General features: G+C 36.1%; 1 protein-coding gene across 1 annotated transcript in view; it reads right to left on the bottom strand.

Moving 5' to 3' along the window:
- The window catches only part of LOC106129625 (adipokinetic hormone/corazonin-related peptide receptor variant I), an 88,091-nt gene that overhangs the window by 23,462 nt on the left and 48,482 nt on the right, over positions 1 to 16,147 (bottom strand). The window contains exons 2-3 of the mRNA XM_013328227.2: positions 11,798 to 11,919; positions 10,491 to 10,596 (exon numbers count right to left, since the gene is read on the bottom strand). Coding sequence (XP_013183681.1) covers positions 10,491 to 10,596; positions 11,798 to 11,919 — 228 coding nt within the window. The remainder of the gene's footprint in view (positions 1 to 10,490; positions 10,597 to 11,797; positions 11,920 to 16,147) is intronic.

Below are 16,147 nucleotides of genomic sequence, written 5' to 3' on the forward strand. Positions count from 1 at the left end.
TGTAGATGCGAAGGTGTTCCACATCGCAATTTGCATAAGGTTCTCCTGTTCACAGGGCTACTAAGGTCAGACAGCAGTCGTTTCATGTAAATTATTATATTTTCCCAGACTATGATATGTACTCAAAAGGAAGGAATCATTGGGTAATACAGTTGAACGTGGTCTTTCAATCTTGTCGAGACTACCCCATAAGTAAAAGAAACATTATTAAAGACATGATTATATGTATGTTAATCAAAGGAGCCCAAAGAACCCCGAGTTCTTCACTAGGTAGTAGCGTGACAAATACAGAAGATTACATTCGCATTCACCATTCAAAGATTTTCATCTTTGTGTACTTTTGTAGCTTTCACAAAGATATTTTAACAGTCAAAGAATTCTTCAATTCGTTATGTTATTTCTGGCAAATATTAATTTCAGTCATTTTTCCTTGGATCCATTTACATTTCCTTATGGAATATTTGAAGGCTCAGTAGTGATTTTGCCAAAACAATTCTATTCCTTGTAACTTAGTATGTTGTAAAATATTAAACATCTAATTTATTATCTGCTCATCAGTGTTTCTTGTTAAATTTGTAAGGGGATTCTAAGTTGCTTTATTCCATCATATTCATTAACATCGTTGTTGTTTATTAACTTTAAATTGTAGCTACCCTATGCTCGTGAAAGGTCAAGTCAAGAGTACCTAAAATTGATTAATGATAAGCTTTCATGAATAGCTACAAAATTTTGTAGGCATATTGGCACATTAAAATCATTCTTACTATGCATACATAGTACTTATTATTTCAACACTCGAATCTACTGTAAGCGTTTCCAAATATATTACAAGTATTCCAAGAAATGTCAGAAAATTGATCTCAATTAGTTTCATTTAGTTGAGACAATAGAGAAGTTTTAGTCTTATTTAGTCGAGACAAGAGAGAATACTCTTTATTAACAAAATCTATTTTTTATTCATTACTAGCGACCTGCCCCGGCTTCGCACGGGTGCAATGCTGATCGTCGTAAAAAATTAAATGACAAAAAAATGTTATTGTGAGATATTCATGAGAGATAGACATATACCTTCGCAAAGTTTTCTGTATACCTTTTCAATGTGTCCAAATAATAAGTACATTATTTTGATAAATCTCGTAGGGTTCAGCCTGCGTTTGCAATGTAAGCGGAAAAAAAATATGTTAATAAACGACATCACATTAGAAACCTCAAAAATAACAGTATTACTCCACTATTTAATGGATGTTTTTATACCTATAAACCTTCCTCTTGAATCACTATCTATTGAAAAAAAAACCGCATCAAAATCCGGTGCGTAATTTTAAAGATTTAAGCATACAAAGGGACATAGGGACAGAGAGAGCGATTTTGTTTTATACTATGTAGCGATAGTGATTATAAGACATTTGGAACACTGTTATCAGAGAGTAGGAATTAAATCGAAAACCAACATCGATGGGAGTTATTCCATCAAATTTGATAATGAGTATGAATTATATCCTGTTGCTAAATTTGAAATTCAAATCTTGATAATATAATATCCTTGAGTTTGTTCGCAACTCATTGAATTATATCAAATTTGTAGAAAGTTATAATATGTTTTGGCGTACAGTTACACTAATAAGGTTTCCTTTTGCAAATTGAGATTATTATTAGAATTGAGAAAAAAGAAGTATATTTCCTGAAGCAAGCATAAATCTATAATAAAAAAATGAATCTGAAATGCGGTGCGGCGGCGACCCCTGTTCTGGATATCGGAATTTCATTATTTTGCAATGAAAAATAGGTTACATTCCATGTACTACCGATTCGCCATACATTATACCAGTAATTTTTGACAATATCAATCACTGATCAAACATTTTGTAGTTACGTACCTATTACATTATAACTACTTAGTATTTTCCTCCTTTTTGGTTTCCTTTCACCCAAATGTTAACTGGAAGAGATTGCATTTGCGATAAGTCCGCCTTTGTGCCATCTCTATCTGTTTTGTGTTTTGTATGTTTTATTCTTATGGTGCAATTAACAGTTTTACCTATCTATCTATTTTCAACAATATGTTTTTTCGGTGCTTTGCTCCCGAAGGAATTTTAGGAATTCCGTTATATTGACAAGCATAACAGATTGCTAGTTTATTTTAAACTCGAGTTGTGTAGAATCCACTGATATTGAAAAGTTAGTTCCTTGAACTTTTACATTTACTAAACAATGATTTAAAATATTAAAATATAGGTAATGTAAGTTTGCCTGTATAGAATTCAGAGCACTACTAGTCATTCTTTTGCAAGTTTCTTATTATATGTATCTAGTAGCCGAACTTCATGAGAAACAGAAAATATAATTCATCTTAATCTAAATTTAATTAAAACCAAAAACAATACACGAAAGTAATTTACCTAACTACTTACACTTGCAAAGAGGGTTCGAAATGAAAATTCCTCGATCTGTTTATTTGTTTCTCGTATCATCTAAATGTATTTAGTTTTCATGCGACGCGACGGCAGGCTTGGTAGTTAAATAAAGCTCGGTACTTCATCTCGTTCAATGAATACAAAATTAGTGATCTTAAGAGCCTACATAACATGATCAAACAATTCCTTACTTTGGTTTTCAATCAAACTTGTAATAACTGAATAAATCTTCTTCATTTTATATTGTAAATTAAATGTCTTCTTCCTCCTGGCTTAGTCCCGGTTGCACCCTTACTACTCTGGAGTGTGGAGGTGGAGTGGAGGTGCCTAATACCTGCCTTTGACCAGGGATCCTGTATTGGGTGAGTCAGTTTTTACATGAAGCGACTCCCGTCTGACCTCCGCAATCTTTGCAAGGGAACCTAACTCGTATTGGATCGATCATGGTTACACATCCTGTTGCCTGAATGTGCAGGTTCCCTCACGATGTTTTCCCTCACCGTAAGAGCATCGGTTAGTATTCAAACTACGAGTAATATACATACTCGTTACTTCAAAACTAGTCATTGCTACAGTGCCGAGGTGGGGGTAAATGTAAGTAATCTATACTTTATCTATATTAGATACTTTTTCTTGTTTGTCGTGCGTTTGAAGCATCTGATATACCTTAAAGACTGTCATTCAATAATATAAGCTGGAACAGATTTTGACCTTCGAAGCACGAAGGAGCTCGAGATTTATTACGTGCCACTTGCGGTCACCTATCCAAGTGGGTACTAGATCCGAGGTCACTTACTTAACATGCATAAAGCTTCACGCTTATGCCAATTAGGCTATAGGTTCGGATGTGCTCAGTAACATAACAGGTATTAATTAGCTATACCTAGGATATGACAAAGACGTGATCTTGCATAAACAATTTTGGAGAGAAATCGATTTAAGTAATCGTTATAAGAGTAATATTGACCATGTCTGAATTTCATTAAATGATGAACTATGAACTGAAAGCTCGCGAATTTACCGGGACTTGATTGCGGATATACTAGAAAGGAAAATTTTATTTGTATTTCCATACTAAATATTACAAATGGAAAAAAAATATTTCTGGCTTAACCATTAGATCGATTTTCAAAAAATTTACCCTTCAAAAATTTCACGGGAACAGGAATTAAGTTACTGCTCTGTGATGGATCTGTGGGCAAAAGTTAGTGATAATATAGGTAAGTATGTATAAGATTAAAGCGACGTCCGTTTTATTTATCTTGCACTCTTTAAATGCTATCTTACTTATAATTATTGTAATAATTTGTTCTTGAGTTGTAATAATTTGTTCCATATTCTGTATTGTATATGGAACAAATTATACTGTATTAAACAATATACACTGTATTATACAAATTAAACAATATATACTGTATTCACGAAACATTTGTGTTAAATTTTCGATGAATTCAGTTATTCTTCTGTTTTACAGAGAATATTAACGATTTATGGCCGTTGCACTTTGTTTTAATTATTTCTCATTTTATACTATATAATTAAGAGTTTTATTGTTTAATCGAGAAAGTAAAACTAAAATATCTTGCGGCATGTCCAATTATACGTTATCTTTTAAGCTATAGTTTTTCACAAAGGTGGGTTCGATTATCGGTCGGGTCATGATTATAAAACCAGGCCTATTAGGCCAAACGAACAGGCCTATTTTATCTTAAACATGTTTTGCGAATTACTGAGTTAATATTCTACCACAAAGTCTTACTTTGGAGCTAATTCAAACTGTGTAAACATTCGTTCCGTATATTTCTATATTTCAGTTACTGCTGAAAGCTAATGCCCCTTTGTTTATGGAGGAAAGCAACTCTAACCGTATTACAAAGAACCAGGTTGAAATTATTCCGAGTCAAGGTCGACGTTGCCGTCTGGTAATAATTAAATTTTCTCTTTCAATTACTTCGTCTTAAAAGGATTGAAAAGGGTCACTCTATTGCCAAATCAACAAAGAATACAACTGTTGGAGTTTTTCTTGAGACATATTTTGCATGACACGGCTTTGTAAAAATATTTCTTAAGCATAAAGTAAACCTATACCTAATTTACATTTTCCAGTTATATTTTATTGCTTCCATGACAACTTCAATAAATAATTCTAGTCTAATTTTGTAAACAAAAATACAAGAGTCTCAGGTTGGCAAACACATCTTCATGGACATGCATATATACATATACTATGGTCAAATGAATTAAGCAATAGTCACAAGTTTGTAACCGGATTATTTATAAAAGAAACCTATTAAAACTGACACAGACATTATAACAAATAAATAATTATAGTTTAATTTTTACTACTCTAAATCACTAAGCCCCTTTTTATTACTTAATCTTCAACTGAATCGTTTGTACAATATTTCAATAACGCTTTAAAATCGATTTTAAATTACTTTACCAGTTTACGTAAACACCGTAAACATAAACAATGAATTACTCTATTAAAATCCAAATTTTAAACGATATTGGAAATTAGATAATATTTGGATTTAAATTAGTTTGCTGTGAACTATGTTAGGCTTTAGTCTCACGTAGGGTATTTACTTATAATACAAATTATTTGAAACAACAAGCTTGCACAAAAACTCAACTAATCACAACGAATATTATAAATGCGTAAGTATATTTATTTGTTAGTTGTCTCTTCACAAGTTATCCACTGAATCAACCTCCTTGAAATTTTGCGTATATATGTGTAGGCACATATACACAAACTAAATAAATTATACCTAACACATACAACTCATAAACAAGACCTAGATATCACTAATAACATATTAAAAACAATTACACACTTAAATACATATTTATATATTTATTACTTAATACGATATCACTCTTACCGTATCGTCCTTAAAATAATGCAGTGGAACCATACACGGGGCGTGGCTTTGTATGCCTACTCCGTCAGCGACCGCTGTCCGCGCGCTCGCCAGTCGAGATTCATACCAAATTAAAGACGCACGCACGCATGCGCTTCACCGCTGTTCGTCTAGAACTTTCTCGGCTTACGCGCCACGTTTTTTACGTTTGCTTTATAACTGTTTCTTTTCTCTCGCTTTTCCTTGTGTGTTGTTAACTTTCTCTATTCTCCTTCAATCCTATGCTTCAACTATTTGTGCTTGTGCTACTGTATAAATGTGTATTCAAGAATAAACAAAGTGAACTGCAGTTGGACTATTATTTGCCATTGACTGAAGCCTGGAGCCCTAGGTAGGCATTGCACACTATTACCTATCATCCTAAATTGGTGACCCCGTCTGGAACAATGGAAAAGAGATTTCATGATGCACGCGAGGAGCGCGTTTCCACGGAACGCGAGTCGGACGAGAAAAATGACGGACAAGATTCGTCCCGTACTGGTGGTATTTATAAGGTGTCCGTGCGAGTCCCACCATTCTGGCCTGAAGAACCAGAAATTTGGTTCGCGCAAGTGGAGGGGTAATTTGCGATTTCGGGAATTACAAGTGACGCTACGAAATTCAATTATGTAATCAGCCAACTCGATAACAAGTATTCCCGAGAAGTGAAAGACATTATTATTAGCCCACCAGCAGTCGGTAGATACGAGAAACTAAAAGCAGAATTAATAAAGCGCCTTACAGCATCAAACGAAAATAAACTGAAACAACTTTTAATGCATGAAGAGCTCGGCGATCGGAAACCTTCACAATTTCTACGGCATCTGAAGGGATTGGCCGGCCTGGATGTGCCAGATGATTTCTTAAAAACTATATGGATTAGCCGTCTTCCACATAGTATCCAAACCATACTTGCAAGCCAACCTGCTACTGCTCATCCCGACGATCTTGCAGACCTGGCGGATCGAGTAAACGACCTGACTTCGACAATGCCAAAGGTCGCATCAATGAGTCAGCAAAACCAGATTTCCGAGGTTGAAGAATTAAAGAAGGAAGTTGCGCATCTCCGAAGAAGACTTCAGGACTTGACAACAAGGAGCGGACGGTCTAGAGAGCGAAGTTCACGACGTCCCACCCATAGCAAGTCCCGATCAAGGCAGCGGTCCCATTCCAACTACCAGAAGTTCCCGCTATGCTGGTATCACGCAAAATTTGGAGAAAAGGCCTATCGTTGCATCTTGCCCTGTGATTACTCAGCGGGAAACGCCAAGGGCAGTCGATAATGGTGGCCGACGATTGCCCTCCTTCTTCCACTGGTCGCCTGTTTATCACCGATCGAACATCAAGGCTGCAGTTTTTGATCGACACCGGAAGCGATCTCTGCGTCTTTCCTCGATCGGCCCTGCGTGATCGTCGTGCGAAAACAGACTTTAATTTAAGTGCAGCAAATGGTTCTAACATTTCTACGTACGGTTATATTTACTTTAATTTAGATTTTGGCTTACGTAGGAATTATAGCTGGCGTTTTGTTGTTGCCGATGTTACAAGGCCAATAATTGGAGTAGATTTTTTAAACTTTTACAATTTGATTGTAGACTGTAGAAATAAGAGATTAATTGATAATACAACCTCAATATCTTCTATAGCCACTGTTCCTAATTGTAATGATATTTATTCTGTCAAAATCTTGACTGGTGATTCTCGTTATCATAAAATTCTTAACGAATTTCCGGAAATTACCAGACCAGCCGGTATACAAAACACTACGCCACACAACACTGTTCACTATATTCGCACAACCCCAGGTCCTCCAGTTTCTTCTTCTCCCCGTCGTCTGGCCCCTGACAAATTAAAAATAGCCCGCGACGAATTTCGAGCTATGTTAGCTAATGGCACGGCGCGTCCCTCTGAGAGTCCGTGGTCCTCGCCATTACACTTGGCCCCCAAAAAAGATAATGGTTGGCGCCCTTGCGGAGACTATCGACTTCTTAATGCTCGTACCATACCTGATAGGTATCCGATTAGGCACATCCATGATTTTGCTCACAGCATTTCAGGCTGCAAAATTTTCAGTACTTTGGATCTTTTAAAAGCCTATAATCAGATACCTGTCAATCCGGACGATGTGCAGAAGACCGCCATCACAACACCCTTCGGACTATATGAATTTCCTTTCATGACATTTGGACTACGAAACGCAGGCCAAACTTTCCAAAGATTTGTTGACGAAATGACACGGGGACTCGATTTTGTGTACTGTTATTTGGATGACTATATCGTTTTTTCTAGGTCGGATGACGAGCATGAAGAGCATCTCCGTATAATCTTTAAGAAGCTTAAAGACTACGGTATGCTCATTAATACATCCAAATGTGTTCTTGGTGCATCTGAGGTAACCTTTCTTGGTTACCATATCTCGGAACACGGCACAAAACCAACGGATGCTAAAGTTCAGGCAATAAAAGACTTTCCTATTCCTACCAACATCCGTCAGCTCAGGAGATTTTTAGGTATGCTAAATTTTTACAGGAGATTCCTGCCTCGGGCTGCATCAACTCAAGCACCCTTGAATGCTTTATTGACGGGAGCTGTAAAAGGTTCTCACCCAATAAGCCTAACAGGTGATTCCCTTACAGCTTTTGAGTCCTGCAAGGAAGCACTTGCCAATGCTGCATTGCTGGCCCATCCAGATTGCTCTGCCAAGCTAGCTTTGGTAACAGACGCTTCTGACAAAGCTCTTGGAGCTGTTCTCCAGCAGTTAAAGGACGGTGTTTGGGAGCCATTGGCCTTCTTCTCAAGAAAGCTTAGCCCGTCGCAGGTAAAGTATTCACCCTATGATAGAGAATTGTTAGCCATTTATGAGGCCATTAAATATTTTAAACACATGCTTGAGGCTCGGCATTTTACCATTTACACTGACCATAAGCCGATCAGTTTTGCTTTTCACGAGAGGAAAACTAACTGTTCCCCTAGGCAGTACAGACATTTAGATTACATCGCTCAATTCACTACCGACATTCGCCACATATCTGGAAAAGATAATGTAGTTGCAGATACACTTTCCCGCGTTGAAGAATTGAGCGAACCGATTAATCTCGAGCATTTAGCCAAATGCCAAGCCTCTGATCCAGAACTAATTAAACTTATTGAGGAAGGATCTTCACTACGTCTTGAACAGTTAAGAGTACCTGGATGTGATTTACCTTTGTACTGCGACGTAAGTACCACAACCCCCAGACCGTTCGTGACAGGTGTCTTACGCAGGCAAGTATTTGACTCTTTACATTCTTTGAGCCACCCTGGTCCCAACGCGTCGGCTAAGTTAGTCTCCGAGAGGTTCGTCTGGCCAGGCGTAAAGAAAGATTGCAGGGAATGGGCACGAGCCTGTATCGCGTGCCAACGTGCTAAAGTTACGCGGCATGTGAATTCACCACTCGGTACGTACAAACTACCACGAGCAAGATTTACCCAAATCCATATAGATTTGGTAGGTCCTCTCCCGGTATCCCAGGGTTATAGGTACTGCCTGACGGCGATTGACCGGTTTACAAGATGGCCAGAAGCAATACCATTAGTTGACATCACTGCCGAAACCGTTGCCAAAGCTTTTCTATCAAACTGGATAGCTCGTTTTGGCTGCCCGACGGTTATCGTTACTGACCGTGGCCGTCAATTTGAATCCGCCTTATTCGGATACCTATCCAAAATGACGGGCTTCGAACATAAAAGAACGACAGCCTACCATCCGGCGTGCAACGGTCTGATTGAACGGTTTCACAGACAGCTCAAGGCAGCAATAGTTTGTCATGCTGATGGCAGCTGGACGGAATCACTGCCATGGGTTCTGCTTGGCGTAAGAACGGCCTTTAAAGAAGATTTGCAGGCCTCGGCAGCTGAACTGGTTTATGGCGAGTCGTTACGCCTGCCTGGTGAGTTCTTCGAACCTGACGTTCCCACTACTACTGATGTTACAGAGTTCACAGCCCGCATAAGGAAAATCGCTGAACATCTACGACCTTTACCAACCTCGCATCACATGGCGCCACAAAAACCCTTCGTGTATAAGGAATTGGCAACCAGTACCCATGTCTTCCTTAGAGACGACACCGTACGAGGTTCGCTTCAACCTGCCTACTCAGGGCCACACAAAGTAATAGGTAAAAGAGATAAATATTTTAAAATTTTTTACAACAACAAAGAGGTGACAGTTTCGATAGACAGACTTAAACCTGCTTTCATCTTAGCAGACCCTATCCCTCATTCCAATATATTCCCACCTAATACCCAAAAAGATTATATCACCCGTTCGGGGCGACGTGTGAATTTTCCAGATTTCTATCGCCCTTGACGGTCTCTGGAGGGGGGTGATGTAGGCACATATACACAAACTAAATAAATTATACCTAACACATACAACTCATAAACAAGACCTAGATATCACTAATAACATATTAAAAACAATTACACACTTAAATACATATTTATATATTTATTACTTAATACGATATCACTCTTACCGTATCGTCCTTAAAATAATGCAGTGGAACCATACACGGGGCGTGGCTTTGTATGCCTACTCCGTCAGCGACCGCTGTCCGCGCGCTCGCCAGTCGAGATTCATACCAAATTAAAGACGCACGCACGCATGCGCTTCACCGCTGTTCGTCTAGAACTTTCTCGGCTTACGCGCCACGTTTTTTACGTTTGCTTTATAACTGTTTCTTTTCTCTCGCTTTTCCTTGTGTGTTGTTAACTTTCTCTATTCTCCTTCAATCCTATGCTTCAACTATTTGTGCTTGTGCTACTGTATAAATGTGTATTCAAGAATAAACAAAGTGAACTGCAGTTGGACTATTATTTGCCATTGACTGAAGCCTGGAGCCCTAGGTAGGCATTGCACACTATTACCTATCATCCTAAATATGAATATAATAAAGAGTCTGGAGAACGACATAGGGTACTTGTTAAATGCTAATGTATTATAAAGCAATAAAAGTACACCTAAGCAAGTGGAAAGAGGTAATCAGTCTACGTTATTAGAAAAAGAGGATAAAATTAACGGAAATTTCGGGAATCTTCTATTCGCGCATCAAGAACACTCAAGAATCCTAAGATTGTGCGTTAATATGTCAGTCAGTCGCTTTTTTATTATATCTTGCCAATTACTCACTTGTGGTAAACTACATGCCAAAGCGACCATCCAGGCGCAGTACAGCATCTGCTTGCTCCGCCGCCGGGCCACGGGCAGTCGAAGGGGGTAAATTACTGCGAAAAATCTGGAAATAAAATAATTTTTTGTACCGTTTTTATTGTGCCATTTGGTTCCAGGCACTTTTGAATAGGACCACTACATCTCATTCCTAAAGATGTCGTAAAAGGACACTAAAGGAATAGACACATTAATCTTAAAAATCTCATCTTGAATTCTCTCCCTTACAAAGGTTCCGGAAGTAGAACGTTAGTCACTAGTGAAGGTTCAACCAGAACACTAAAGCCAGGACGAAAATGAATAACAGAGAAAGAGATGGAGTGGTATTATCTAACCTATAGGTTAGATAATACCACTCCATCTCTTTCCCACGAATGTCGTAAAAACTTACAGAATAAGTTAATTTTTCAAAATTTCAACTGTCGATTTCGACTGTTACCATGAAGAAATATGGGTCTATGCTTAATGTTTCTATTCCCTAAGTCATCTTTTTCGACATACATGAGAGAGAGATGGGGTGTTCTATAGTGTCGGGAACAACACACCACTTCTACTGCTCTTGCTACCATGTTGTTGGTATACTTAGGTTGCTTTGATATGTACAGGCATGGAACCTACATCAAAAATTATTTCCAGAAATAAACAATTATATCTGTAAATAATAGACGGTCGACTTTGTGCGACAACTTTTCTCTGGGAAAATACTTCCTATGTAAGAAATAATTTCAATTCCAATTTTCCGCCTTTTAAGTAAAATACAATTGTGGAGGTTCATTCCATTGTGATTCAAAGGTATGGCAAATTTCTTAAGTCAATAAATAACCAAAGCCCTCCAATTCTAAGAATTTTAACGTAGATGGCAAAGTGAATGTTTAATTTTGGAAATTGTGTATTGCTCAGTATATACCTACTTACATAGTATTCGATTGATTTACAATAAAATGAATTATGAGTGTTTGTATTTACCAATGAATAAATATGTAGGTATATGTTGCATTTTATTTTTGCAAAAACAATTTATTTCCAACAACAATTAATTGTAAGGCTGTTCCAATAAGCTGCTTAACTGTAAAATTATAACCCGTTTAGTAAATTTTGCATGAAAAATATAAACATCTTTGCCTGCGTTTGGGAAAGAGGCCGGATTTTATGTATGTGTGTATGAAACAGTTTCACCATTTTTTCCCTCCCACTTGCATGCTATCTGGGAAACAAATTTCTGACAATGGCTCAAGCCAAAAGCTGATATGGAATCCAAATTCACTAACCTATCAACTGATATGCAGACGAGCACATTAGAAGACAAATAGAGCCCGAAAGCTCTCAGCACGAGCAGCATCTTGCACAGGAAGTTCCCCACCAGCCATGCGTTTGTGTACTTCCAGCCAATCTGAAACAAAATATAATAATAAATTTTAGGTTCTAAGATTGTGGACTGAAGTTTGTTCTGTACGCAGAGACCGTGCGAAACGAAGATAGGGACTTTTGTTATAACAACTATAACTTCGTGACGGTAGTAAAACAGCCAAGCCAAACGGTTTGACCAAAAAGTAAGGCCTGATGAAGTAACTGGGCGCATAGATCAAGAATAGGCTAGGCTAGGCTCTTCAATCTTATGCCACTTTTTTATTTTATACCTGCCTGTAAAGAGGAACACAGAAGTTAAGGATATACACAGTACAAAGATCGTAGGCAAAAAAATGTGTGAAAATAAAATGTAAATAAACCTCATCGTATTTAGCTTATTGCAGCCAAAGAGGCGAGTTTTTCTAAAATTAGCGTGAACAAACAGCTTTTAAATTTAAAGTAAAGTCCCGGGCAAAGCAAAGAACAGGTGACTTATGTATCAACTTACAACTGAAACCACTGAATATTTAGCATACAGATAGCAAAGAAACATACAACTATATGTAACTATGAACAAGGTAACTATTTCAGCTAATCCTAAATTGAGTATTGAGTGAGTTAAGTCTGTTTGGGCTGTGTGTAAATTGTATAAAGATGAATTTATATTTTAGAGATTACATATAATTGAAGTAGATAAGAGATAGATGTAATTACTTTATGGAAAAAAAATACAGCCTGTACCGATATTAACCCTATACTGACGAGCTTGAATTGAAAATGCGATGAAGCATAAAAAGTATGCAAAGATCATGGGTTAGCGGAAATAATTAAGTCTTTGCCCACAATTTTTTTTTCTATATTGTGCATTTAATTATTTTATTAAGATAAATTAAATTGGAATCACAGTTAACCTTTGTTATAAAAGTTGATATTTACGATATGTCTTGATAAAGGTCTTCTAGTGTCCTTGTTTTACTTCAAAAAGGCATCAACATTCTGATTTCTCAAGGGATTTGACGGATCCCTTCCTCGTATAGAAAGTTTATAGACTAGACACATATATGTTTTCCTTTATTGATGTTGTAGCGCTTTCCACGTCCATGTTTTTCCACACAAAATGTTGAGGTGGGATATCAAACAATATTTATAAGAAAACAGGCGAAGATTAAAATATATATATGTCAATTTATAGAAATTAACAACATAAATCCTAAAGGTATGTAAAGTAGTTTACACAATGACCACAACTAAAACTGAAGATGGTTTTTATAAATAATTAATACATATCCATACAATCATGCTTTCATCCTCTGCGGTGTAGACAAAGTCAACAGTCTTATGATCTTGGATAATGACTGATAGTCTAAGAGCTAGTGAAGCCTCCGAGTAACGGTCTTCCTGTAAGGCTAGAAATTTGTAAAGTGATGATTCGTAGCGCAATAAGGCCAAAAGTCATGACCAGGCAAGCATCTGCCCTGCACGTCATCAACACTTTTATTTCTAAAAATGTAAAATACAAAGGATAAAAAAAATATATAAATATATATTGCATCTATAATTTTTTATTTTCTTTCATGTCACTGACACTACATGCATTTATGTTACGCCTCTTACTCGCTTTGCCTTGGTGTGCTATGAATCATCACTCTACACATTTCTAGCCTTACAGGAAGACCGTTACTCGGAGGGTTCACTAGCTCTCGAACAATGATAGATTGTCAGACTTAAGCAAAGACGTTCATTTGGAAAATCGAAATCCCATCAAAATACTTGATGCACTATGGTTCTTGGTTTTGTCACTATGGTTAAAACTTTTTACAACATTTGGAGGAGAATGTTGAGTGGTTATTCTGGTTACCGTACAATTCAAGTATATTTAAAAACAAAATACCAAAATAAAACTATTCAAACAGCAACTACTCATAATTCGAATTAAAAAAAAAACTTCAGAAATACTACTCTGTTCTTAATTTATATAGGACTAAAAAAAACATAAAACAAAGCTAATAAAATAAAATTAATATCCCTATCTGATCCTAGCAGGTTGTTGCTCCCGAGAATTTGTTCCCGGAAGGTTGGTAGCACACCCCGATTTTATTTTTTTATGATGATGAGGCGTAAACTGGTCCTCTTACATTATTAATATTTTTGCGACTCTGGTCACGGACATATTTATTCGACCGTAAAAACCACAGTTTCAGAATTCCAAAAAATAATTTCTTATTTTTACATGTATTTACGTGGTACTGACTACAACATTTGTTATAAGTAATATAATGAGACGTAACGTAACGAAAAGAATAAATAAAAAAAAATATTTCTGCTGTAAAATACTAGCAGTTACTTAGTAATAAATGTGTTAATACAAATTGTATAGGAGAAGTACTATAGAAATCTGATTCAAAAGATTACGACAATATTATCTAAAAGTTAAAATTCAAGTTCAAGCAAATATTAATGTTGGCTTTCGGCAAGAGAAATTGAAGTAATTAAGAACCGGCGCTTGATTAATTTTGTTTAAAATTGAACAGACTATGGATCAGAACGAAGAATAATGAAAAAAATACCATAAGGCGGATTTAAAAAATATCTATGTAAATTGTTCCCTCTAATTAATTAAACGTTGCTTAAGAAGCAGTATGCCATTTGCTAGTCTAATAGTTAACAATAACCGTTTTTTGATAAAGTAAAGAATTTTACATTGTACTCGTAGTGTAACTTATACAAGCAAGCTCCATTCATATTAATGCCAATTTTATTTCAAATGCGAAGTTGTATTTATTGTTTCTAATTTAATAATTTCTTTGATTCTAGTATTTTCAATATTTTTCTCGCCACATTTTGTACTTTCGTGGGGGCTGTACAGTGGATTCCAGGGTTTAAAGCATAACAGTTTTCGTTCAAGTTTCTCCGAGCTGCGCTAGTATTAAGTCGCACGTGGTCCCTTTTTTTATGACACAGTCATGAGAGAGTTAATAATATCTGCATGTAATATGTTGCAAATATATATATTTAGCGTAAGTTTATAGTATCGTAAGTATGTTTATTATATATTGTCACCCACTCAAAGATTCTCTGCTTAACCCAATGGTACACTGTTAGAAAATGCTATTAGCATTAAGTCCGCAAATTGTACTTCAAAAATTGTAAATGTTACATTAAAGTATAAATAAATAAACAACTAAATGGGATTATATTGATACTGAACATTTTTTACAAATTCCAGTCTAATTTACTGTCAGGTCCTGCGAAGCATCTTCACTTGTAATTTATATATTTGTTTTCTTTTTTCACCTTTTTTCCTTTAAACAAACGATATCTATGTAATTTAGAAGTTTGATTAATGTCTTGTATAGCATGTAACTATTAACTCCTGTAAACTTATTGTCGGCTACTTTTAACGTTATATATATGTTCTATAACATTGGTTACCATAGGACAGGCATGTTGCCTAGTGTGGGACCAATTGTATAACCAATTGTAGCAAACCTAAATGTTAATAAAAATAAATTTCATTTCATTTCATTTCAAATGATGCAATCGTCCGAAGAGAGAAAGTAAATGAAAGGCAAGAGCAACAAATATATAAATAGCATTTAAATGCACATTTACCTTTTTAATTACTTAAAAGGCCCTTCTCTCTTGTAATAATGAAACGAAAGAAATTAAAAGCAAAGTGTTTTTATTAATTAGAATATCAGAATTGTAAATAAACGGTTTGAGTTTTCCCAAAGTTGGACAGATTATGGTAAATTTATTCTCATCAGGTTTCATAGCGTTATTTTCATCTCCCTTAGATGTGTAAAGTTTAATTGCAAAAACTTTAAAATAACTCCTTAGTTCCAAATGGAACATCTGCGAGTTTAAATCCGTAAATAGTCATCCATCGGGGACTATTAGAAAACAAGTTTTAATTCAAATGAGGATGTTTAATCCACAATTTAATCTGTGTCAGTGAATCCTTTAGATGTGAGCACAGAACTCCAAGTATATGAGGGACTGAGCGAGACGCGATTAAACACAATTTTATCTTTATTTTTTCCTGCAAATAATATTCGCATACACTATTTTAAATTAAAAATAACAGAACAAATTATTTACATACTGTTGAGCACATTTTATATTAAGTAAAAAGTGACACGAATTAATAAAAAGTGAAATAAAATCATTCTTAATTTATGAATATTAAAAAGTAAACTGCATCTGCCAGTATTTGCGTCGCAGACACTGGCAGTTGCTATTTTCTTTTAAATCTGCGCCATTATTATTCT

The sequence above is a fragment of the Amyelois transitella genome, chromosome 16 (assembly GCF_032362555.1).
Source record: "Amyelois transitella isolate CPQ chromosome 16, ilAmyTran1.1, whole genome shotgun sequence".
NCBI lineage: Eukaryota > Metazoa > Arthropoda > Insecta > Lepidoptera > Pyralidae > Amyelois > Amyelois transitella.